The sequence below is a fragment of the Poecile atricapillus genome, chromosome 13, assembly GCF_030490865.1.
Source record: "Poecile atricapillus isolate bPoeAtr1 chromosome 13, bPoeAtr1.hap1, whole genome shotgun sequence".
Taxonomy (NCBI): Eukaryota; Metazoa; Chordata; class Aves; order Passeriformes; family Paridae; genus Poecile; species Poecile atricapillus.
The window spans coordinates 4,007,990-4,032,519 of record NC_081261.1 but is presented as its reverse complement, the minus strand read 5'-3'; the positions used below and the strand labels follow the sequence as shown (position 1 = coordinate 4,032,519).

Genomic DNA, 24,530 nt, shown 5'->3' with positions numbered 1-24,530 from the left:
ACAGCCCTGCCACTGCACTCGTAGGAGGAATTGTGCATTTGTATTGTGACAATAATACCCCTTTTAAAATGAGTTCCTGTTCATCAGATCTTCATCTCAACATGTGTAACTGGATTAGTTATAAAATATACAGGCTATGCTAAGAAGATGATACAGACACACACAGGTTTCCAAGAAACTTCCTTGGGATGACTGCTCTGTAATCATAATAGATTTATTTTGCTCTCCAGAGAAAATTTAAATCACTGTTTTACATGAGTATAAATTTCTTTAGGTCCCTTTCACTGCTGTATCTACTTATACTAGAATGGAGCAAAGTATAAAACGATTTTACAGAGAATGAAGTTATATCCTGTTTAAAACACAGCTACAGACTTTCTTTCTTAAAGCCCACATTTTCATTAAAGAGAAATACACAATTTGATTTCACATCTATCCAGGGTTTGAAGAAGAACACAACATGTGTAACTTTGAAGTTGCCAAAGAGCCTTTTCTCCAAGTTCACCAAACCACCACAAAGCCAGAGCCCTCTCTATCCCGAGTGTCTCCAGCCTCATCAAAGAGAATTAATTAATCCCAAATAGTATTCCAACTTGTCAGAAGAGGACAGCATTTCCATGTAAGTACATATGTCAAAAATCCCATGGATAGATTCTATGTTAAACTCTATGTTAGGTCAGAGTCTGTGGATTCACGAGATTTGATGCAAGAGTTAGATTAAATCCATAGGCAAAGACTTGATCAGAGCATCAGGCATGTGGGAGTGCTTTAGCCCAAGTGGTAAATGAATTCTCTAAGCTCAGTGCAAATAAAAATAACTAAATATGGCTTTGCATATCAATTGACATAATAGTTAAAAACTGTGTGCATGGAGAAGTGACAATGGAGCACAACCAAACACATGGCCTGACTTGTGCAGGCATTTTAATCACAGAACAATTTTAAAGGACTCGTTTTAAGGTAAAAAGGCTCCGTATAAATCACTTCATCCTTTCCAAACCAAAGGGGACAAGAAAAATGAATAGGATAAATGTCACAAGAAACATCACTAAAGCCACTAACTGTATAAAGCACATACTTGCTTGGCCTAAATTGTTTGAACTAGCCCCAGCCAAGAAAAGGTTTTAAGTACCCTACTGGGACAGATGCGAAGCGGCAACAATAGAAGCCACACTAATGCAATCCAGGTAACACAATCCTGTTTCAAAAACACGGGGAGGGCTAATTACAGTACTGCTGAGTCAAATTTCTTATGCCATTGCAACCCACAGGAACAGGTCAAAATCAAGTGTTATTCAAACCACAGTCATATCAACCTTCTGTATCAAAGTCACAATTTAAAACCAAGTGAAGAACTTAAAAGCTTAACCCATTCACAAGCCAAGTGTGATTCAGTGCGGGTGGCGAGGCAGGGTTTGTATTATCAGCTTTGAATTGTGTTTAGCTTGCATTTTAAGAAGAAACTTCAAAACTGGTAACTATTGCATCAATTCATGTAAAGACTGAGGAATGGATCACTACTTAGGAAGCTAAAGCTGGGGTTTTTTCCTATTTTCCTCATTTTGCAGGAAGCATGTAACAGCATCTCTGGCTTTCAAAATTTAAAATGATTTGCAACCAGCAGTTTTGCATACCAGATAGTTAAACAAAATATTTCTGTAAACCTGCCATTAGCATCTTAACATCTCACTTTCCAGTACAATGAAAAATTCATGTGAATTTTGTAGCTTTCATGTTGCTCAAAATGCCACTCTAACACCATGTTTATAGTGTTCAGCTCTGCAGCATGCTTATAAAACACAGCTCTGTACAGGTTTCACTGGGGGGCCTTCCCCCACACACACTTCCTCTGGTGCTACCTGATGCTCAGAGAAGATGAAAATATGCCTAGTTAAAATAGAGAGGGATATCTTCTGAGATTTAAACGTTCTCAGCATTATTTATTACAGCTAATCAAAACATCTGCTATAAGCACCCAATAAAAGCACTTTCCTACCCAGCCCATCCAAGAATTGGGAGCTGGGATGAGCACAAGGCTCTGGGCTGCTCTCCAGCAGGGCCCCCAACACATCAAACCCACCTCACCTTCTTTCATAAAATGGATGTTCTGGCATGGAAGATACTTCAAACTTCCTACAGCAAACAACTCAGACAGCAATGCAAGGAGAGGCACGAGCTCTGTGCCCTCACCCCTGTGTGTTTGGGTGTCCCTTTGGGGTCCCTCTAGTCACAGATCAGAGCAGGGCATTGCTCTCCCCAGCCCTCACAGACACTTCTGGTGCTTGGTTGCCATTTAACTCCTCTAGAGTGATGCTGCACAATACCCCGGCTATCCCACACGGCTTTGGACAACACATTTGGACAATTAAAATGTAAAAATGGCCCTTTGGCTACCATTTTGCATAACTGGCAAGCAACAGAAACTACACAGGGCTCAGAACAACAGGAATAGATGTATTGTACTACAATGATTTACTCAGTGATCTCAGATTAGCAATATGGATCTGTTTAAAAACACAATAATTAAGACAGGCAAAAATGAATTAATCAACTGACAATATAGTCAAAATAGTATTCCAACCAAAGAAAATAAGAGGAGGGAAAAAAACCTTACGCTGCAGATCTATTTTCTTAACTGTTTTTATGCATAAATAAAAGCCTTAAAATGTAGATGGATTGCATCCAACAGAACTACAGTAGCTAAGTGATAATGATTCAAACATTTTTCAAATAAAAGTTAAATATTTATAAGCATCCAACCACATTTCATAAATCACAAACTATTATTATTTTATTCCTGAAGCTTCCCTGGCATAGCATGTGAATTGAGTCACAGAAAGTCAGAAAGAAAAATCTCCTCTTTATGCACATGAATCAGTTACAAGAGCTGGAGCCCTCCACAGAGCAGGGCGCTCCAGTATCCCTATGTTATCCCACATATGGCCCTTCCAAGGCAATCACAACTGCAAAGCACAACTAATTCTGTATCAAAAAAAAACAAAATTTCATCCATATATCCTCCTAATTCTTCCCCATTAGCAACACAGGGCAGGTGTCTCATTATAATGAGGAGAGGGAGGAAGGGGAAAAAAAAAAAAAAAAAAGGAAGGAAACAATAGCAGTCCTTACCTGTCAATTATCACTGGATCTGATGGAGTCTCATTTCTGTTGCCACAGCTTTTCTTGTCACAACAGCGGCTACAGAGCAAAAGCGAAAGGATTTAGTGCGACCATTACACTGTAAAATCATCATTACGAACATGGTGGGTTCAAATTGCCAGCTCGAGTTACCCTGCCGGCCCTGCCTGCAAATCAGTCAAATGTACTGGGTCACATATGGGTTAATTACGATGTTTAACTTCTTGCACAGCTGGTTAGCAACGGAAAATATAAAAAGAGAGGGGTTTTGCCCCTTTCACAAATAATAATTCAAGGAGCGCCCAAAACAGGGAGAGCTGCCTATTTGTAGCCTCTTTTCCTCAGGGTTTAACAGTTGTCCCGCAGACGCTGGCACACAAAATAAGGCAGATTTTTCCCTGCTGAGCCTGGTTTTTACATTTGCTTAACGCTTGTGTTACACATCCACAAGATATTCCTGCTTCCACACAATTCTCAGCTACTGGCAAACCTCCCCCCAAACTCCAAAAGCACAATTATTCTCCCTCTAAGAAACGCTGGTGTTAATGGGGGAACTAAAATGCAAGCAGCAGCAGCAGCTTTTTATGCTCGAGCGCGCCTGTTTCCCCAAGTTTTCCGAGCATGTTAATGATCACTAATGCCACAGAGAGCTCTGCTCCGGCCGCTGGTGCCCTGCATCAGGTCAGATACAAAGCAGGCATGTGAAATACAAGCTCTGTCTCACAAAGCACTGCTCCATGGCTGACCTCGAGGCTGGGATTCTTTTTGAGCTAAGGTGGCTCGTTGTTTCCTGAGAGAAGTTAAATTGTTGTGTCTTGATGATTCCTTGTCAAGGGTTGTTTTCCGTAAGGAGGCATAAATATATTGCAGGTGAGTTCGTAGGGGAGGTGAATGCTGCTGCTCCAGGTGGGAATCCCTCCTGCTGCCTCTGGAGCTGTGGCTGGGAGCTGCCCTGCTCTTCCCACCAGCCCATCTCAACCCACAAGACCAAATCACAGCCACAAAGGTCAGCAAAGCCTTTAGATTTCACCCACCCACCCACTCACCCCAGGGAGGAAACCCCCAACTCGCAAGGAAAGATCCTGTTTGTTGATGTCCCTTAACAGAAAATCCCCCAAGGAAGTCAAGGCTTCAAGAAATAGAAATAAAAAAAAATAAAAAATAAAAATTTAAAAAAAAAAATCAAGAAGCTCCTGACTTTCCCAAGTCCTTCTTGGTCCCCAAGGACCTGCTGGACAAAGCCTGGGCTGCTGCAGGGACCCCATCCCACGATGGCACCAAGTGTCAGGCCCTGGGGACCACCCTGGCTGCTCTCCCTGGCCAGACCTGGGCACATCTCCCTGTTCAATAAACTTTCTGGTCAACCTCAACCACACACAACCAAATCTTTGGAAACCACTAAGTTTGCTCCCAGTGGCATCCCAGGGACCTGCACCTCGCCTGTATTTCAGCAGCTGTCAGGAGGGACCACTGCTCACTCTCCCTCTCAGATGATCGGTTTTCCTTTCCCCAGAAGGTGGAAGAACATCAGGGCAGGAAGAAGCCCTCAGAAGTGCCACACTATATAAATAGCCTTGTTGGGAGTATGACAAAGGTTCTCTTGTGTTGCTGAACAATAGAGTGAATAATATACAGTTACCCACCAAGATTAGCAATAAAGCAACTAACCACACTAAAGATAACAAAAAAGGGGCCTTTTACAAAAACAGCCTGTTTAAACATGGCTTAAAAAAAAAAATAATAATTTTGTTTTCAAAGAGAGGAAAATACATAATTCTTTTCACCGCAAAAAGCTTCAAGGCAACTATTCAGGGCTGAAACTTTTCACAGTTAACACATGTGCGGTATCTTCATTTCGGTGGAAGTTACATTGTTTGGGATTGCCAAAAAAAACTGCTTAATTTTACAGCACAATACCACAATTGATCCACCAGAAAATGCCAGAGCCTTGGCACCCTGAAAGTATTAAAATTTAGGAAGGAATAAAATATGCTGTAGGTAAATAGTCATGGGGACGTTCAGGGACTTTTTTGCCTATAAAAGGACTTGTCATTGGAGCGCAGCTAGAATGTGTGGGGTGAGAAAATTTACCCACAAACAAGGCAATAAAAACTGCTAATCATTTTTAAATGATTAAAATGTAATTAGAAACAGAGTTGGCACAAGTTAAGACAATGCAGTTCTTGTGACTGAAGCGAATCAGGGCTAGTCCTGACATTCTCCCAGCAGACTGGAGGGACACAAATTGCCACACTTACTCAGGCAAGCAAAGGTTCCCAGGCTCCCAGCACAAGATGTGCCAATACCACCATCCACACTCCACCAGACCCAGAGGTTGGCACCTTCCCAGGGCATTAACCCAGAGGGAGAGGCAGCCACGGGGGCCTGGGGACAGGGACACCTCGGTCTCACCTCCTGCCACAAGTGGGATGGAGTCAGGCACTGACCAGTGAGGACAACCCATCTTTGAGATGCTTTGCTGCTCCTCAGGCACCTCCTTAATTTGGATTCCTTCCCAAAAGTGCACCCCAATAATCCCAAGTGATAGTAGGAGACCTCACTCCTTGACCACAATCTGAGGGTGATGTGCAAGGGCTGCATGGCTCACACATCCCACCATCTGGCGGCTCTCTGGCAAGAAAGGAGGCCCTGAATGTTCCTTCATGATCTAGAGAATTATATTTTAAAATTTAGTTTCTGCCTTTTGTGCTCTTTCCACCCGCCCCCCAGCAACAGCAGAATTGGAGGCCTCTTCACTCCAGTCTTTCTATGCAAAGAATTAAAACATCAAGCAGATCTTGAGTTTCAGACCTGGTTAAAAGTGCTTTTAATCCAATTTCCCTCAAAAGCTTTGGCTTTTAGTGCCTACTTAGCACTTGGAAATAAGTTCCTAAATATTCAGCACCCTTTCTCCTTTCCCTGAAAGAATTTTAAAATTCCCAGGAGCTTCTCCAAACCACTCAGAAACCCTCCAGCTCCCAGCAAGGCTCTGTGCAAGAGCAGGGAACACCAGTTCCTTGCAGCCAGCAGGACAAGGAGTGGTCTTTGTTGTTCTTCCATGACACTTTTCCCTGGCTGGGACCAGGAGCCACAGCTCAGACACAATGCCACGTTGGCCCACGAGAATTGATTTTTTTTTCTTTCGGTGGGGTTTGCTTGTTTTTGAAACAAGTAGTCCTTGGTATTAACACAACCTCCCAACATTTCCAGCTCCTGCACCCCGCGGTTGTTGTCATCCTCATCGAGCCCCTCACCATCCCTATCCTGCTCCTCCCCAGACCACCACCACCCCCAGCTTTTATTGCTGCCTTTCTCCTCACTCCAACCCTCTGGGGACCTGCCACTCTCCTGTCTTCTTGCTCCCCATCCTCCTCCTCCCTTCCATGTGCCTGAGGATCCCTGCCCGGGCCTAGGGGACGAGGCCTCCTGAGGCCTGCGTGCCGCCCCAAGGCCTCCCTTGCCGTGCCCACCCCGGCGCGGTGGCCGGAGCGCTCCCGGTGCAGGAGCCCTGCTTTGTGCATCCCGGGGACAATGAACAATGGGGAATTAGGGGCCCGTGGCACATGGCCAGCGCCAGGGCGACTTTGGCTGCCAGGCCCCAACGAGTCGCCAGCGAGGCCAGGAGGGAGATTTTGCACAAGGTCCCAGCGAGGTGGGATCCCTCCAGTGATGCCATCAGCCCCAAAGAGGCTCCTCACCCTGGAGCAGTGGAGGTGCAGGACCCCCTTGCCAAAACAGCTGTAAGATCTTATTTTACACAGACAAAACCCATATTTTACTCCAACCTCATTCTCAGAAATCACTGAACCATTTTAGCTGAAACTTTCCAAAGAAAGTCAGCCTGAGGCTGACACCCTGCAAAGGATATTTCAGCCAGAACAGTTTAAGTTTGGCAAAGCTGTAAGCCACTGAAGGTTTCATAATGGAAATTGTTGAGGCAATATTAACTATAGATGTCCCTCCCCATGCTGCCTACAATACTAATAAATTCCACTGAGGTTGTGAATTCTCCCCAGCTATTAACATTTTCACCAACAGTGTAGATTTTTATATCTGACAAAACACAATGAAATCCTTTGAAATAAACAGCTACCTGGAGCAAACCTCAGCTTCGCTCTCCTACCACAGCCAGGACTCTCTTATACATTTGAATTCTTTGTCTCCTCTGTGCCGTAGCTGTAGTACACTATAAATACCCAGCTTTGTCACATAAATGCAAAGTTTTATTGTGCAGTTAGCCTTGATAGAAAGCACTGCTGAAAGTTGTTTAGAAATTAAATATCTAAAACAAGCTATTTTAAAATACAGAGCCCTCACTATTTCATGTCTGAAATGAAGAAATTTCATCTTAGGGAGAGCAAGCTGTCTTTCACACCATATGGCTAATGGTAGTGCATAGCAATTAGCTGGGCTGATTAATGGGGAACAGACTCTAATTTTATGCTTATAATTGAGGCTGCATTTGCACCCCTGGTGCAAATTCAGCACATCCCAACTTCCACTTACAACAGGCAAGAAATCAAGAGAAACAGAATGGTGTGGGGAGAGAATTTTTCCCCTCCTAGACCCCTAAAGAGCATCAGATTTGCAATTTAAAAGCGTGTTAGCAGCACAATAGATGACAGATTTGTGCAATAGGGTCAAGCGGCCTGGTAAACAAACAGCACCCTCTTACACACGTATGGGCAGCAAAGGAAATGGGGAATATCTAATATGAGCTGTAAGAAATTTGAATGTGTCTCCCTCACCCCATCAGGAACACAACATTTGCCTACTACAGTCAGTTTGGGTTTTTTCCACCCCTCCACCTTATGGCCATGAAACACAAAGCAAGGACTAGCAGTAAATAAATAGGAGGAGAAAGCTTCTGAGCCAGTGAATTTTAAGAACAAAGAAAGTGAAAAGTGCTTTAATAAAGGGAATGACTGTGCATCTTTCCACATTCCCAGAGCAGAGATAATTTTGTCAAAGTATATTGAATGGCTATAAATCTGTGATGTAGGCATTTGGTCTTCTGGTTAAAACTCAGCCCATCATATGAAGTTTTAATTTACTTCTTACACTTTCTGTTTCTGAAGTATCTGAAGGGAAATTAATTCATTAAAGTAGTTGATTCTGGCTCAGTGAGTTATTCCTACCACCAAACCTTGCTGGTTAAGGATCAGGAGGACACATCACCCAAGAGTAATGGCAGATTCAGACCCTGACACTGCAGCCACTTGAACATGTGCTTAATTTTACTCAAGTGCCCAGTCCCACCGTTTTACTGCTCTGCTACAGGAGAAAAGTAAAAAGCACTTGAGTCTTATCAGGTCAGGGGCCTCCTTTAATATTTCCATGAATTGTTCCTAGCTAGGTATCTAGTGTGAAAGTCGTGCTAATTGGGCCAATGAATTTTAGGACAATTACAAGTTGTCAACATGACTGGGATTCCATTTGGAAAGGCAGAAGTGTCCTGGAGCCCTCAGCAAAGCTCCCAATGGCAGCAGAGGCTCAGGCACCTCTTGGAGCTGCTGATTGTTCTGGAGCTGCAAACCAATGTCTTTGGTTTCCTGGAAGAAGCCAAACCCACTGAAGGAAGCAGCCTAGAAAAGCACATCATGAAAACTCCAATCCCCCAAAATCCTGCTGCAAGGAAGAATTTGAGGGGGGGCTGTGCAGGGTTTCACCCAAGCTGGCAGAGCAAGGAGAGCAACTCCTTCTCTGCTTTCATCATGGGGTGCTACCCTCCCCCAGCAGGGTTTTAGCAGGAGGAGATGTCAGTGGAGGACAAAACATGCAGATCCAAAGAATTTAAAAAAAAAAAAAAATAAATAAAAAAAAATAAAAAAATAAAAATCATCAACCAACGGAGAAGTTTCCATCTGAGTATTTTGTCAAAGACTCTCCCCTGCCAGGAAACCCTCATCCAAGTTTATTCTTTTAGAAGTGGGTACTAGTTTTTACCCTCAAGTTACTCCTTTTTAGTAAATGTGTTTTGTAAAAGTTACAACGCATGCAATGGCATTTTTACAGTCTTAAAACAACTGATTGTAACAATGAGCTTATGCAAGAACGCCTCGTCTTCCACCAGGGAATTATTTTCTGCCATCGAATAACACGTAACAAATGATTTTTTCAGACATGCAAAAAACACCCACTAACTTTAATGAGACTGCGAGGTCAAGGTCTCTGAGGTGGCAAAGGTAAAAAGGAAGTAGAGGAGGCTTCACCTACTTCAACCAGCCAGAACAGAGAAGGAAGCAGCTGCAGAAGTTTGGGGGAGAAGATATTTGACTGAATTAAAGTCACCAATCCCAGGCAGGGCAAGAGAGCACTGGGCAGAGCCAATTCTGCATGGGGAAGTTTAAAGAAAATCAAGAAGACGACATCTTTAGCACAGAGAAGCTTCAGTTGCTCTGCTCCGGCCAAGTGGGGACCCCACATGAGCAGCAACCAGGACAAAAGAACCTCCTGACCTCACTCCTTAATGCACATCGAGGAAAAAAAATAAAAAAACAAACAAAAAATACTATTTTGTCATTTTGCCGAGGAGTTTTTGTTGGGAATTGGGGACAGAGACGTTTATTGCTACAAGACTATAATAGACTGTTAATTTCGGTGAGGAGACCTTTTGTGGGCTACAGTGTCTAAATGAAAACCAGCAGCATTCTGTTAAGAATAACTCTTTATAAATAATTGAAAACTAGTGTGACGACTGAGACCTTGCTGCTAATTACACACACCGAACTGTGTTATTTTGGGATTGTTTAATGCAAGAAAGATAAATTTAAGTCCGAAAATAGCTGTAGGTTCAACCTAGATTTTGGGAGACAGATTCATCTTCTCATCACTAATTAACTGGAAAAGGGGTATTTCTTACCTGCACATTATTTCATGCGTGAGCAGAACTCGGCACATTTCTGGGTTCTTGTCTTGGCCTTCATATACTATCGCCTAGAAATAAAACAAATTTTTAGTTGTACATAAAGTTGAGCTTGGAGAAAATCAAAACACGTCATGGTAAGCAAAGGCTCAATGGGTTTCAAACCACAGCTCAGGCTAAAGAGACCTGGCATCTTCACCAAACCTGCTCCAAAACCTGCAGTTGTAAAACAACACAAGCTGAGTACAGCTAAATTCCCTCCTCTCTGTTGCACATCTCTCCAGCGGTGTGTAGGATGGGTTTTTTTAGTAGTCAAGACAACCACAATTTTCTTTTCAATTCAGAATAAAATATAAACCTAATAGCATTAAAAGGAAGGGGAGGAAAATAAAAAAAAGAAAGGAAAAAAAAAAAACAGAAAGACTTGGTATACTTTGGGTCCTATTCATTAAAAAAAAAAGACAGAAAAGAGAGAGCTCATGCATTTTTAATTACAAAAGCTGCACAGCCCAGGCATTTTCTTGGTAGCTCCTGAGAAAGCGCCTGGGCCTGATTCTTCCCTTGAACCTCCCAATCCAGCGCTTTCCAGAGAGCACCTCCGGAGCTACAGGGATATAAATAAGTGAGGAGAAGGCTCTACCAGAGCAGAGGAGACCAAAACAAACAGAGGATCAACCGGCTTGAGAAATTTGACTCTGAGACAGCGCAGGGAGAATCCTTTAAGCTAAAGCTGTGGAAAGGCAGCGTGTTCACATTTCAAGAGGAGTCTACGTTTGCTCCCACCAGCAGCACGGGATCAGCGTTACACATGAACTGGGTTAGCGGGCACAGCCCCTGCGGGACAGCATCTCCATCTCAGCCCCACAGAGCCGTGTTCTCCAGCCACCCCTGCTCCCAGGCACCCGCCCCCAGCAGCAAAACAAGAGTGGAGCTTCCTTTGCAACAGCATCTTTTGCTGGCACTGAGGTTTCTAAATCTTTTAGGGTGGCACTCCAGAGCTGGGATCGGAGCCGCGGCCTTGGAGGGATGAGCACCCCTGCATCTGAGCATCAGCGCTACCCTTGAGCTGGGTGTGACCTTTCCAGCCCAGAATTTAAAACAAGAATTGGGGGGGAAAAAACTCAGCAGGTAAAATGACATCTGAGATGGGTCTCCCTGGAGCTAACGATAAAATAGAGACTGAAATTTAAGAAGTGTGCTACGTGGATGAAACACATTTTAAGGAACAAGATCAAATTGAAATGGAAGCGTGGAAAATACTGACAAAAAAGTGAGTTACCTTAATATAGAACTGCTTTTCTAGTCCTTGCAAATGAAACCCATGAAGGGTAAGAGGTGTGGTACTTCCAGAAGGGGCATAGATCTCAAGGCACACAAATCTGAAGAAGCACGCACTGACTCTTACACAATTTAAAAGGCAACATGCAATATTAATATTATGCATTATAAAATTATTTAATAATTCCATAAATAATAACAGGAATGGGCCTGTGTTACCTTTGGTAGTTTTAATATTTTAACTTCAGTTTTACTATGGGCCTTCTTCTAAAACCTGAGAGCCCCTGAGCTGGTGTTTTATAGCTGATAAAACAGAGGCTGCCACTAATTGCCACGAATGGGCCCAGAGCCTCACCTGGCTTCTGCCCCCTCATTTCCACCAGTGAGGCACAACAGCTGTGAACCCAGCACTGGGATAAAGGGAATGCACAAAAAGTTCCCCCAGCACAGACACCAGCAACCCCCTGGCCCCAGCTGGGACCCCACCTTGAGCTGCTTCCACATCAGTGCCCAAGAGAGATACAGAATGTTCACAATAAGACTTGGAAAATGGAATCACATGTGTTACAGCAGGATGGTGGGACAAATTCAGAATAGCCTCATTCCCAGCATTAAACGGGGAGACAGGGAGAAGCTTCTTCCAGGCAAAGCCAGAGAAGTGAAGGAACTGGCTGACACCTGGTGGGGTCAGTCAGGGGGACATTGCAAAGACTCCAGAAAACCCCAGATCAGGTTCCACCTGGCAGTGGGACAGGCCAGGCAAGGAGGAAGCTCATGGCACTACTTGGACTTCATCAACAGTTAAAAAATGATCTCCCTCTGAGAATGCAGAGCAGGAGGGGAAAGAGCAGATCTACTTCTGAGGCCTTTAGTGGGGACAAACACCTCCAGACAATCACAGTGTGACATGGGAGGAGAGGGCTGCTGGACTCAGCTCGTTCTTCTCATACTTCCAGATATTAAAATAAATTTACCCAGGATGGGTTAGCTTGTTGCCAGTGGAGCCAAGGAAGTGCTAGAAACGACAAACCAGAACACAAAATTTACTTTCCTTTTTCCCCCTGCCCTCTGTCCTCCTCTCCCCTTCCTGCTGCTGTGCTTATTTAACCTCCAGGTAGCTGCTTAAATAACTCAACTAAATAGCAATAATGAACGGACAGAGTCAACACTGTGGTACATAATCACCTTGTCTGTTGTGCTTAGCATCAGTGATCCCTCCTTTTACGTGCATGACATTCTTCTGCCTCCCTCCAGGTTAAGGATTTGCTTCTCACTTTATTTGCATTCAATTATGGAAGTTGCACCCGTGCACATTTTGTTTTCTCCACGTCAAACACAGCTCCTCTCGCCCACCCTATTCCTGCAGGAATTTCTAGGAAATTCTGGGAAGCAGGAGGACGCTCTGGGCTCATTTCTGAGCAGCTCATCCCCATCTCCCCACTCCTGCATCCCAATTTACTTGTGTGAAGCACCAACTGTTTGCCCCCATGAATGGCTGCCCGAGAGCCCTGCAGATACTCGACCGCCTCGCAAACCGCGCCGCTCTGAAGCATTAATTCTACAATTAGTTTCAAAAAGGAAACAGGAACTGCTAAAGTTTCAGATCGTTAGAGCTGCCAGAAGTATTTTTACAGGAAGGGTCTACTACGGTACTGTTGTGAAAATGTTTAACTCTCGGGTTTGAAAAGCTACTCTTTTTAACAAAAATATCTTGACTTTTTTAATAAATTATGCGGTTTTTAAGTTCAGGCTTTGAAACCAGGAGATTGCGTCGGGGTTCCCTGTCGCACTAACGTGGTCGTGATTTTGTCAAATAGGGATCACATTAATGAGAGACAAAGTGAAAGTTACAGTGCATAAACTTAGACCACAGCAGAGCTAAAAATAAGACTGCAGATACACATCAGAGTTGCACAACAAAACACCGGCAAAGGAAATGCAAAATTATAGACTTTGGGTTTTTTCTTTTTGTTTACTTCATGTTGTTTTAACTCGGTGGTGTTTCATAAGCACTTGAAAAGAGCGTTTCTTCTCCTGAACAACTTAAAACATTTCCCCACAAAATTTATCTTCCATTTTACTCACCCAAGTAACCCTCCTGCAAGAAGTCCCAGTGAGTAACAATCACTCATGCACAAACGGACTTCAAAATCAGGCCCCGAAAAATTAGTGTCAAAAATATAAGACTTCCTCACTTCTATTTAAATAAAGCTGCATAAAAAGTTAAATCAAATTCAATTCACTGCTTAACAGCAAATAAAAATTACTACATTGAGCACATCACAGTCAAGTACGTCCAAAAATTGACCTAAACTTTTCAGCGACAGATTCATTATTAAAAAAAAATAAGAAGAAGTAAAAAATAAAAAAGAAGGAATGCGATATAAAAGTCAAGGCTACAGTTCTCATTAAATCTACTTTTTCCCCCCAATAGACGCAGTAGGATAAAGCAATAAAAGAATTGACAAACAAGCTGGAAAAATACAGAGACAGATTTTGTCCTTAACCATTCCTGAATAAATCCAGATTTATGCTGGTACAAGTGAGGGCAGAATCGTCTCGTGGTGTCAGTTTGCCAGTCAAGCAATCCTGCTTTCAGAACTGGACGAAAAACAATCTTGAAGGAATGAGATCATGGTCATTATATTACTCAGTTATGTCATGGCCTTGATTTTAAAAGAGTAAGAGAAGGAGAGAAATCACCAACGTGCATCTAACTCCACTTGCTTTCAGATTCCATCTGCCTCACAAAACAAAGTATGTCCCTTACAAAAATAAAAGAGAAGGGAAAACTCATTAAAATTAGGGTCTTTTCCAAAACAGAACTAAAATGATTTGGAATGACGTTTACAGCCGTACACACAGGGAGAAAATAAAATCCTGGCCCCACCGAATTCAATAGGCGCTTTGCAATTGACTTCAGATGGGCCAGAATTTCACCCAGAGAGGATTAGGCTTGTATCCACTATATATCTACAGAGAAAATACTGTGAATTACATTTGTTTGGCTTTGAATCCTTAACCCTCAATTACCCGAGGTTTTACCCCTTCCCCAGGCAAAACCTCGACTCATCCCAGGGAGGTTTATCCCGGACAAGCAGCGCGGAGCTGGTCCCGGGGCGAGGACAGGGAGTTCTTGCTCTGCCTCTCCACGCACAATTCAGAAGCATCTAATTATTTTATCCAGTCTCCCTCTGCCTTTGATTCACAGCCTGCTTATCGACGTATTCACACAAATTAAATAAATTTATCTCTCCTAATATGTTCATTTTTAATGGTTTTCAAACATTCACATGGAAACAGCTCTAGCGTAAATATCCCAGAACAAATGGCTGTATATTATACAGGAGGGAGCAGTTGGGCTGCCAGACTGGGAATGCACCAGGCCATCTGGCTCAGGCAGTCTCTCCAAAATCCTCAGCTTTGTTTTCACCCTCAGACTCCAAACAACACATTTTCCACTGTGATGAGTTTACATTTTCCCAAACACAGGTCCTGATCATGCATGCAAATTCCAAACTTCTCCATTCCTCTCTGTACAAGAAAATTAAAATCACCTGCGCTTCTGACATCTCACCAAAGGCACAAGAAAGCTGCTAAAATCTGGCGCAATGTAAACTTTCCCCGTCACAGGGGTTAGGTTTTGTTTTATGTTTGTGTGAAATTTCTCCGAGTCTGCTGAGGCTCCTCTGAACTTATTGATAACATTTTTTTTTCCCATGCATGTAGCTGCCAGAGAAGGGCCACACCATGCACAGAATAGAGCTGATCAAATATCTGCAGACATCAGAGAATGACAGACAAGTCAACAGAAAAACCATTTGCATCCAGAGTTATAGCTCTGAAAAAAAAATCCAAATATAAACAGGGTTTAAGTCTGAAGGAAGGATTTTTGACTCATGAGGGCCCCCAGCAATAGACAATAGCCATCGAGCAAAACTTATGATTGTTAAGATGCCTGAGCCATATTAGCATCCGTTATATCTTATGGATGAGAACGGCTGAAGGAAAAATGGGTGGGGAACAAGTATTTCAGATTTATTTCCTCCATCTTTCCTTATAGTGAAATACCTCAACTTTATGAAAATACAGCCAAAGAAATAGAAGGCATCTCTTCTCCATAAACATATTAAAATCCTTTGACTTGCCTAAAAACTCCAGTTATATTAGAGCAGATATATTTCACGTTCTGCAGGCAATTTCAAAATGCATCATTGTTAGAGGCAGATCTTCTGCGGGAGGAGCTGCTGCTGTACGGAAAGCAACAGCTATAAAGTTTGGGGTCCTACAGGGTTTTGAGCGCATTAGGAATGTGATCCTGACATAAAATGAGGTGCCAATATAACATAAAAGAAAATTTAATTAAGCCAGTATTGACACCGAATGTTGTTGCCTGAACTGGGAAGAACTTCTCCGCCACAGGAATGATTTGTGTGTCGCATTTACAATTTTTAAGTGACGGGGACCCGTTTCAGAAACTTAGCGAGACCCCGAAAGCCACGTAATTCCCATTTGACCCAGCGCTTCTCCGGGGCCACCACCGAAGGCCAAGCACGATACCCCAAACACAGCCCAAAATGATGTGCTCTGAGACCAATCCTGGCTGGGTTTCCCGTTTGGAAGTCCCCCAGCCCCGGTTCCCAAGGAGTGCGCGTGCAGCCCGAGCTGCTGTTTGGGGCACTGCGTGCACAGCTCATCCCACAGCCCAGCTCTGCCCTGGATGTAGCTCCCAACACAACTCTTGGCTGCCTCAGTGCCACTCTCCAGCCCCACTTCCCATCCTGCTCCACAGCTGACAGAGAAACACATGCACCAGGACACGGAGATCCCTCTGTTCCACCCAGCACACGACTCTTGCTCGAGTTTCTTAGCTGGGCACAGCCCTACAAACAAATCCCTGACTCAGGCAGAGCAGGAACACTCAGGAGCAGGAACATCTCCTCTTTAGTGCACACACAGCCCCCAGCACAGCCAAGCCCTACCTACTGCTAGAACACATGCTGCTAATGGGACATTCACATTAAATCTCTGAGCAGCACCGAAATCCAGGTCTGATTTGCAGAAGGGCTTTTATTTAATCTTACCTAACTTAATAATCCGCAAGCGTACAAACCCTCGCAATTTGTAACCATGGCACAAAGAGAATATATTTAAATCCGATGTGTCCGTATTAAATAATAATAATAATAAAAAAAATAATATTAAAAAAAAAAAAGCCACAGATACTTTCCTGTATGATCTGGGGAACCTAACTCATTCAAGCTTTGCTTCTGTGGGATTTTTAATTTGCCACCAGAAACCTCAGAGTAGCTGTAATTTCAGTCTGGGAATTCACAATTATCGAGTGTGTGAATGTGTGTGTGTGAGGACTGAGCAGACACTTGCCAGCTGAAATGTGTACGCTTCTGCAACAGTTTCATTTAAAAGTAATCATTTCATTATCCAATTTGTTCTGAGCGTCATGCATTAAAATACTACACCTTCAAGTAGACTGACAATATATATTTAACTTTCATTAAAAATTAAAGAATTTTCAGACAGTCTTTGCAATATTTAATTACAGTTTGATGATTTGAAAGTTACTTGAGAATCTTCTATATAATTCACTGTCATAAAATATAAATGATATATTCAACATTTGGGTGAGCTTCTGTCATGTGTTGTACTTCACTTCCTAATAAGCATTCAGTAACCGACGCGATCCCAACTCTGAAATAATTTCACTTTTAAAAAGAAAGAATTAAAAAAAGGAGAAGAAGGAGAATTTACTGTCCAGCCCCCGAAAAAATTTGGAGCGACACATGCCACAGTTTTGACATGACAATGCCCTATTTTTCATAAGCAATTACAGTCATGCCTAAAGAAACTACAGACATGTAATTAATATGTAAGCAAACATGTTTGCATCTAAACCAGCCTTTTGCTCCCCGTTTTCTAACCTAAGCTCAGAGAGCTTTTGTTCTAAAATCCTCGCTTTCTCAACCGCACTGCACTTTTCCCAAAATCTGTAATTTGTACTAACTTTGTTTTTCTAAGATTTCCTGAAATCAGACAAGATTTTTTTTTCCCCCTCCTCCTTCTTCATTGTGAACGTGCTTTAAAGCTACACGGTAGGTTTTACAAATAAACTGTATCTCGGGGGGTTTTTTCCCCTTTCTCTCCAAAACCCTCTGATGACTTGATAATAATGAGAGACCAAGAGGTCAAACAGTGCCTTAGGATGAACTCTTCATATGCAAGATGCCTTTGTTAAGAAAATTATTTTGAATCCACTGCTCTCCATGAGTTCAGGGCTCTGTTTTCAACAGGATTATGATCAGAGGCTTCTGCATTTCCGTAACGATAGGAAAGCAGTTTAAAGATAATATTTGTTGATTCTCTCTCTCACACGATCTACACTGAAATACATACGCTCCAAAAGGACTAAAAAGAGTTCCTATATCAGGAAGATTTTGTTACTTTTAACACAAACTAACCAATTTGTGCCTCAAAACCAGGGAATGACAGCAAACGTTTTCCAGGATTTTTTAATGAAGGAGTATATGTTGCTGCTGTTTTAATTTCTGCAGTGGATGGACTCTGTTTGGAAGTGTACAGTATAACAGAGTTCAGATGCTCAGTGGATTGCCTAGTAAAATTCACCCAAGTTCCTCTTTTCTTTTTTTTTTTCTTTTTTTTTTTTTTCCTTTTTTTTTTTACTGTTGAAAGACAGTCTTCAATGGCAGGAAAAGATGTTTTGGGACCATCAAAGAGAGTTTTGTAAAACAAACTCAGCCCTTAGAGCTTTATGTTTTGCTGTAGAAAAGAAACCCGAATACAAGCCAAGAGTTTCGTCCCTGCAGACAACATACAAGGACTGACATTTCCTAGCGGTACAAAAAAAACCTTAATGTTTTCCTTAAATAAAATTTAAGAATTTTCTTTAACAAGTAAAACAGATTAGGAGGGGAAGAAACATATTTTAAGGATGAAAAGGCTCAAAAGCGATTGCAACTAGTTAAAAGAAACGTATTCTAAGAGAAAAATATTCTGACAGGAGCAGAAGAAAAAGCCAGAGTAACAATTTTAAAAGGAAAAAAAAAATAATAAAGGAGAGAGAATCGATTTGCTCAGATAGCCCCTTTGTAAAAATACTGGTTTTAAACAGGAAAGTATTTTTTACAGGTAGGCACGCACGTTATTACTCTGTTTGGGAGGCTAAAGAACAGGCTTAAAATGAGGATTAATCCACTGACAAGCCCTGCTGCCCTCCCCGAGTCCGACACCGAGCTCGCCGCTGCCCGCGCCGCGGTTCTGGGTTCTATTCCGACACACGAACGTGTCGCGATAGAACCGCTCCTCCTGCAGCCAGCGCGGCCGGCGGCAGCGCCGGGAGCGGCCGGAGCGACAGAGCCCCGCCGGGGCAGCGCCTTGTGCCGGCGGCGCTCGGGGGCTGCCGGAGGCCGGAGGTTAATTCTTATTAATTAAGCGGCAAAACCAGCCCTGACGGGGACGGCTGGAGGGCCGCCCGTATTTTTCTCCCGCAGCCCAGCGGCGGGCAGGGTCCCGCGGGGACCCCCGGGCTCCCCGCAGCCCGCTCGGCGGCCGGAGCGGCAGCGCGGCCGTGCCCGCTGGAGGCGGGGGCTCCGTCCCGGCCCCGGCCCGGCCCCGGCCCGGCCCCGGCGGGCAGAGCGGCCTCGCCGCGGGGGCGGGTTTCGCCTCCCGGGGCCGCCCCGACGGCTGCCACCCCCCTGCCCGGCGGCCGCCCCGCAGCACCCACCTGCTTGGTCATGGAGTCGATGAGTCGCACGTAGAAATCCTGCTCCGTCCTGATCCCTGAAACAAGGCAGAGGTGTGAGGAGCGGAGCGGGGCTCGCCCGAGGGCTCGGGCCTGCCGGGGCCGCCCGTGTCCCGGCAGCGAGCACGGGGAGCGGAGGGGAACCGGGGGAACCCGGGCGCTGCTGGGCTCGGCAGCCGCGGGGGCAGCGGGGGGCGACGGGGCCGAGCCCGGGGGCTCCCAGCCCTTACCATTGCTGTAGAGCAGCTGCAGGCGGTAGTGGATCCCGTTGTTGGTCTTTTCGCTGTTGGCTTCCTGCAGTCAAAGACGACACGGGAGGCCGGAGGGAAAAGGAAAAAGGTATTAATGAAGCTTCTCCATCACTCGCACGCCGGGTGTCCCCGGGGTTGGACGGGGCAGCTCTCAGCCCTCTCCCCTGCCCCGGGCATGGCGAGGGATCAGGGAACACCGCCTCCCCGTGTGCCCTCCGGGACAGGGGAAGGCTGCCGTGACTCCCGGGACGAGCCGGTGTCGTGGTCCCGGGGGAGCGGAGCGGGGAGGGCCCCGGAGAGGCGGCCGAGCTCCCACGGGGCCGCAGGGTACTCACCTTCTCCTTCTCCACGAAGCCCACGAAGGCGGTGCGCTCGATCTCCACGGGCTGCCCCTGCCGGTCGTACAGAGCCAGGACGAAGTGGAAAAAGTTGGACTTCCTCAGGTTGGAAGGCGGCTGCTTCTCGAAGTGAGCCCGGGCCAGACCCACTCCGCTGGGACCAGAGACACGCGGGTTAGCGGCAGCTCCGACGAGGCGGCCTCACGTCCCCCCCCAGCCGCCTCCCCGGGCCGTGCCTTCCCCCGCCGGGACCCGGCTGGGCCCCCCCGGGGCAGAGCATCCCCCGAGCCGCCCCGGGGCTTTTCCCTCCGGGCACGGAGAAAGACTCAAGCTCCGAACCCCGCGGAGCCCCGACCCCATCGCGTCCTGCGGCGAGCCCGGAGCCCCCCGCAGCCCCCCCAGCCCGGCCCCGGTACCCACCAGCCCTCCCCGGGGGCCGTGCCCGCTCGCAGCCGGCCCCGCATGGCGGGGGAGCCGCGCTCAGAGCCGCCGGCGCTTTGCCCCGCGGAGCAGCATCGGTCCTGCCACTTCTCAAACTCGGCTCGGAGCTGTCACACCAGCGCCCATGTGCCTTATCTTGCGAGCCTTTCCTCCCGCGCCGGAGCGGTGGGTAAACACCGAGCCCAGGAGACAACTTCAAATATTTCAGGGTTGTCCCTGCAGAAACTTTCCCTTCCTTAGAGGGCTCCAAAGGGAGGGGTGCGGGGCGAGGTGGGAGACACCGGGAGATGTCAACATTAAACTGATGCCGGATGATGCCGGCTCCAGGGCTCAAGCTGCGAATCCAGCATCAGGGTTTGGTTCATGTTTAGGTTTATTTTTTTTCGCGGGGAAGAGGACGGGAAGAAGGAGAAATAAGCGAGAAAACGAGACTGGGCCAAACCCGTCTTATATTTGGAGGGATTTCTTTTTAAAAATCTGAGATAAGTGGCAGTGGTTTTACAAAGGGACTTCAAATCAAATTTCTTCTGGAGTACGCTTTGCAAACTCCCTACTCATCGGAGGAGAAGAAGGGGAGCTGCTGATTCTGACGAGAATAGGAAAGCGAGGTAGAGAAATATATTTTGGATACATCCGTGCACAACTCGCTGCTTTCCGGAGGAAGAAAGTGTCATTTGAAGATCTTAAGACTAAATCAGCAGCAAACATAGTTTTGAAAACTCCTTCCTCCGAGCGAACACAAGGAGAGATGAACCCTACCTACCCGTACCTAGCGAAACTCGCCACTTCCTTTATTGTTGTTATCATTATTTAATAAAAACTCATTCCTACGGGACAATAGGGATAAATATTTAACTGGCGACATCTACGCGAAACTCACTGCTGGTAGCAGCGCTCCGGAGCCGGGTTTTTGTTGGCGCGGGGGGAAAAAGGCGCTGCGGGCGGGGAGCGCCCCGGGGCGCGGAGCGGGGCGCGGGCGCGGAGCGGGGCGCGGAGCCTGCCTACCTCTGAGCGGCCGTGCTGGCGTCCAGGACGCCGGCTCCCTGCATCCACGTCCGCACCGCGTTCATCCCCGCGCCGAGGGGCTCTTCCTTCATGCTGCTCCCACTCCGCTGGATGCTTTCCTGAATCCCAAACATGAATCAGAAACAACAGCGCAAATCTTCCTCCTTTATTCAAAATTTTTTAAAAGTGATAAAATCGCCAGGCGGACTGTTATATGTGGGGGTTTTTTTTCTTTCTTTCTCTCTTTTTTTCTCTCTCTCTGTAGCTGATCGCTGGAATCAAAGCAAGTCGGAGAAAGCAAACACAGGCACGCACATTTAAAAAAAAAAAAAAAATCCAGAGGCAATCAGAGCCCGGTTTTGTCGCTGCTGTTTGCTGCGTGTGCAGTTTGTTTGGGTGCTTGGAGGGGCTGGCGGGGTGCTGGGGGCTGGTTGCAGCGCTCGCAAGCCGGAGGAGTACTTGAAGTCCCTTTTGTATGAAGACACCCCTCGGATGGCAGCAGGCAAAAAAAAAAAAAAAAAAAAAATCTCAGATGGCAGTTTAAGAAACAATAGGACGAACGGGAGCTGCGGCAGGCTCTGCTACATCAAGTGTCATTTTCCAGTGACAAGAGAGGCAAGTCCCCCCCCTTCTCCCCTCTCTCTTGTCTTTCTTTCTTTTCTCCCTCTTTCTTCTCTCCTCTCCCAGCCGAAGCGCTCTCCGCTCCTCTCCTCTCTCCTCCCTCCTCCAGCCGCGCAGGAAGCGAGTTGCCGGAGCCGGGCGCACGCCGGGAAGGGAGCGAGAGGGGCGCACCCGCGGCGGCGGCGCGGACGGACGGCCGGAGGGAGACCCTGGGGCTCCCCGTGCCCCCTCCCTCTCCCGCAGCGCCGGGCGGACTCGCCGTCTCTCCCTATGGGAGCCACTTTGACTGTCCCCGCCGCCGAACACGAGCCCCGCAGCCCCGGCGGGCGGGGGGCGGGGCCGCTCCGGACACGCCCCCTCATTTGCATCGCGTCACCGCCCCGCCCCCGCGCCGCCGCCGCCAATGGGCGCCAGCAAAGCGCCGTCGAGGGGGCGGGGCCACGCCTCGCTCATTAGCATAGCCCCGCCCCCGGCGCGCCGGCCCGGGGGAAAGTTGCCCCGGAGCGGCCGGGGCGGGCCCGGCGCAGCGCGGCCGCGCCTTTGTTCGGCGGCGCTGCCCGGGAGCCCCGCGGGCCGCACGGACACCGGCACGGACACCGGCCCCGCAGGGCCTCCCCCGATCCCCGCACCGACCCCCCCGAGCCCGGGGCCGGCCCTCGGCAGGAGGGCGCCGCGCTGCCGCACCGCCCGCACAGCCGGCAGCGCTGAGTGCGGGGGTGGCAGAGCCCTCCCCGCTGCCCCCGGGACCCGCCGGCAGCGCCAGGCTGCCCACCCCGACTGCCCAAAGCTGCCCGAGCCCGGGATTGTCCCTAGCTGGAAACGCGTGTGGGGCAACATCCCCGCCGCTCGCCCCGGCTCCTGCCCCGCTCCCGGCACCGTGCGCTGCTCTGCGGCACAAACACGCGATTTCCCAACAGGACGGTTCGCGGTGAAACTTCTTTTTATCTTTTTTTTTTTTCTTTTTTTTTTCTTTTTTTTTTTTCTTTTTTTTCTTAGAAAGTCCGATTTTTGTTTTTCCAGGGAAAATAGTAATTATAATAAAACCACTTCCTGTCCTCGCTAGGGAAGAGCCGGGCCGGTTGTGCGGCGGCCGAGCGGGCGCAGTCCCGCATCTCTCCGCGGGCTCCCCGAGCCGCCGCTGTCCCCGCATCACCCTCCGTCCTTCCCCTGCCCGAGTCGCTCCGTGACCGAGCCGCTCCCGTCTCGTCTCTCTCACGGGCTCTTGCCGCCGAAGGAGCTCTCTGTGCCTCCCCAAACACAGGCTTGCCCGTCTTTGCGCATACAATGGAACAAATCCCCGCTCATCCCGGCGCGCCGGGCTCCTCGCCCGCTCCACGGCGATGTCACACCGCGGAGGGAAACCTCTGAAGTGTCCGGGCTATCTCTGAATAGCTGCCGTGTCCCTCTATGCCCCCGCTCCCCGGGCAGAGGTGCGGGAGGTGCTGCCCCGAGGGATGGAGGGGCGGCCGGCTCTGTCCGCTCCTCCCGGGGCTGCAGAGCCAGCAAAGGGCAGCGGAGCCCACCGGGCTGCATCCCCCAGCCGGAGATGGGCCTGGAGAGCAGCCAGTCCATCTATGGCACCACTCTACAGCACCAGAGGCACCCCACGGCAGCCCGGCAACTCCACAAGAGCCTCTCCCAACCACCTGTACATGACTTTGTGTGACACAGCCGCCTGAACCCTCAGCTAAGCCTCGGCAAGAGAGCTGAGACACCAAAGCAGGCACAGAGCCCGCTGCCAACGCCTCGCTGGCACTGAGAAACTGCCCCCAATCCTTGGCTTTAGGCGAGTCCACACACAAAACATCCACATCCCCAGCATTTTGCATCCTCACATAGGAACTGTCACAGACAGCAAGTTTTCACATTCCCTGAAGATGCCATTTGAATCTTGACACGATGCTACTGTGTCATATCTCAGGGAGTTGTGGAAGAACACGGACACACAGCCACACATGAATATTTACACCATAGGTATGGCATAGGAGCAGTTTGGCTCCTGCAGAGCTCCGGTTTATTTGGCTTCCTTCGGCTGCTGCTGTATCAGTTGTATCATATCCAGCCTAAATGCCTCCATGGTGAGATACATTCTGCAATTAAAAGCTATTTGCACCTGCACTGATTGCTCCTTTCCCAGGGTAGGGATCTGCCCAGGGAGGAATAATGCATTTGAATCAATATACTGAGCAGTTGGCAGATTTCACCCTTCAAATCTGTTCAGGGGATCAGGGGACCGTTTCCATGCCTTTTCCAGGATGCTAAAGGGAAAAGCATCCCAGCTGCAGTCTGAGGGCACCTCCACCGGGCAGGGACAGCCAGCCACAGCACTAACAGTGACGAGTTCTCCTCTGTTTTCCTCCTTATACAACACTTGTGCCTCTGTGCCCAACACACGGGAGCTCTGGATGAAGGCTGGGGGGAAGATGCCCCACCTGGGGCTTAGGGGAAGTCTCAAAACCACAAAATAATTGCAATAAGGACGAAAGAGTTAAACACTGGCTCGACCCCCACAGGAGGAGTGTGAAAGAAAAGCAGAAGGGAAACAGGGAGGGGGTGAGAAAGTCAGGACTTTGCAAAAAATAAAAGCAAGAGAGCTAGCAGCAGTCAAGGAGATTTCTTGTGCTCCATCCACCCTGCAGAGGCCAACCCTGGGGAGCACTGGGGCTTTGATTTTAAAGAATTCCCGCTTGCCTTTAGCATTCACTTTCTGTCCCCTGCCTGGGTCTGCTCTCTGGACCAGCACCACCCCTGGAGCTCATTCCTGTGTCCATCCTTTCCTCAGCATGGCCAACAGAGCTGGAGGATGCTGCACAGCC

At 47.4% G+C, this 24,530-nt stretch overlaps 1 protein-coding gene across 8 annotated transcripts in view; it reads right to left on the bottom strand.

Annotated features, from left to right (window-relative positions):
* The window catches only part of EBF1 (EBF transcription factor 1), a 267,162-nt gene extending 245,116 nt beyond the window's left edge, over positions 1–22,046 (bottom strand). For 7 of the 8 annotated variants that reach the window (XM_058848781.1, XM_058848782.1, XM_058848783.1 and 4 more), the window contains exons 1-6: positions 21,094–22,046; positions 19,645–19,801; positions 19,289–19,352; positions 19,041–19,096; positions 10,001–10,074; positions 3,130–3,198 (exon numbers count right to left, since the gene is read on the bottom strand). In XM_058848781.1, coding sequence (XP_058704764.1) covers positions 3,130–3,198; positions 10,001–10,074; positions 19,041–19,096; positions 19,289–19,352; positions 19,645–19,801; positions 21,094–21,227 — 554 coding nt within the window. In that variant the 5' untranslated portion in view covers positions 21,228–22,046. Of the gene's footprint in view, positions 1–3,129; positions 3,199–10,000; positions 10,075–19,040; positions 19,097–19,288; positions 19,353–19,644; positions 19,802–20,067; positions 20,240–21,093 lie in introns of those variants that run through there. The other variant, XM_058848785.1, reaches the window with a different exon arrangement.
* Positions 22,047–24,530: the final 2,484 nt, after the last annotated feature.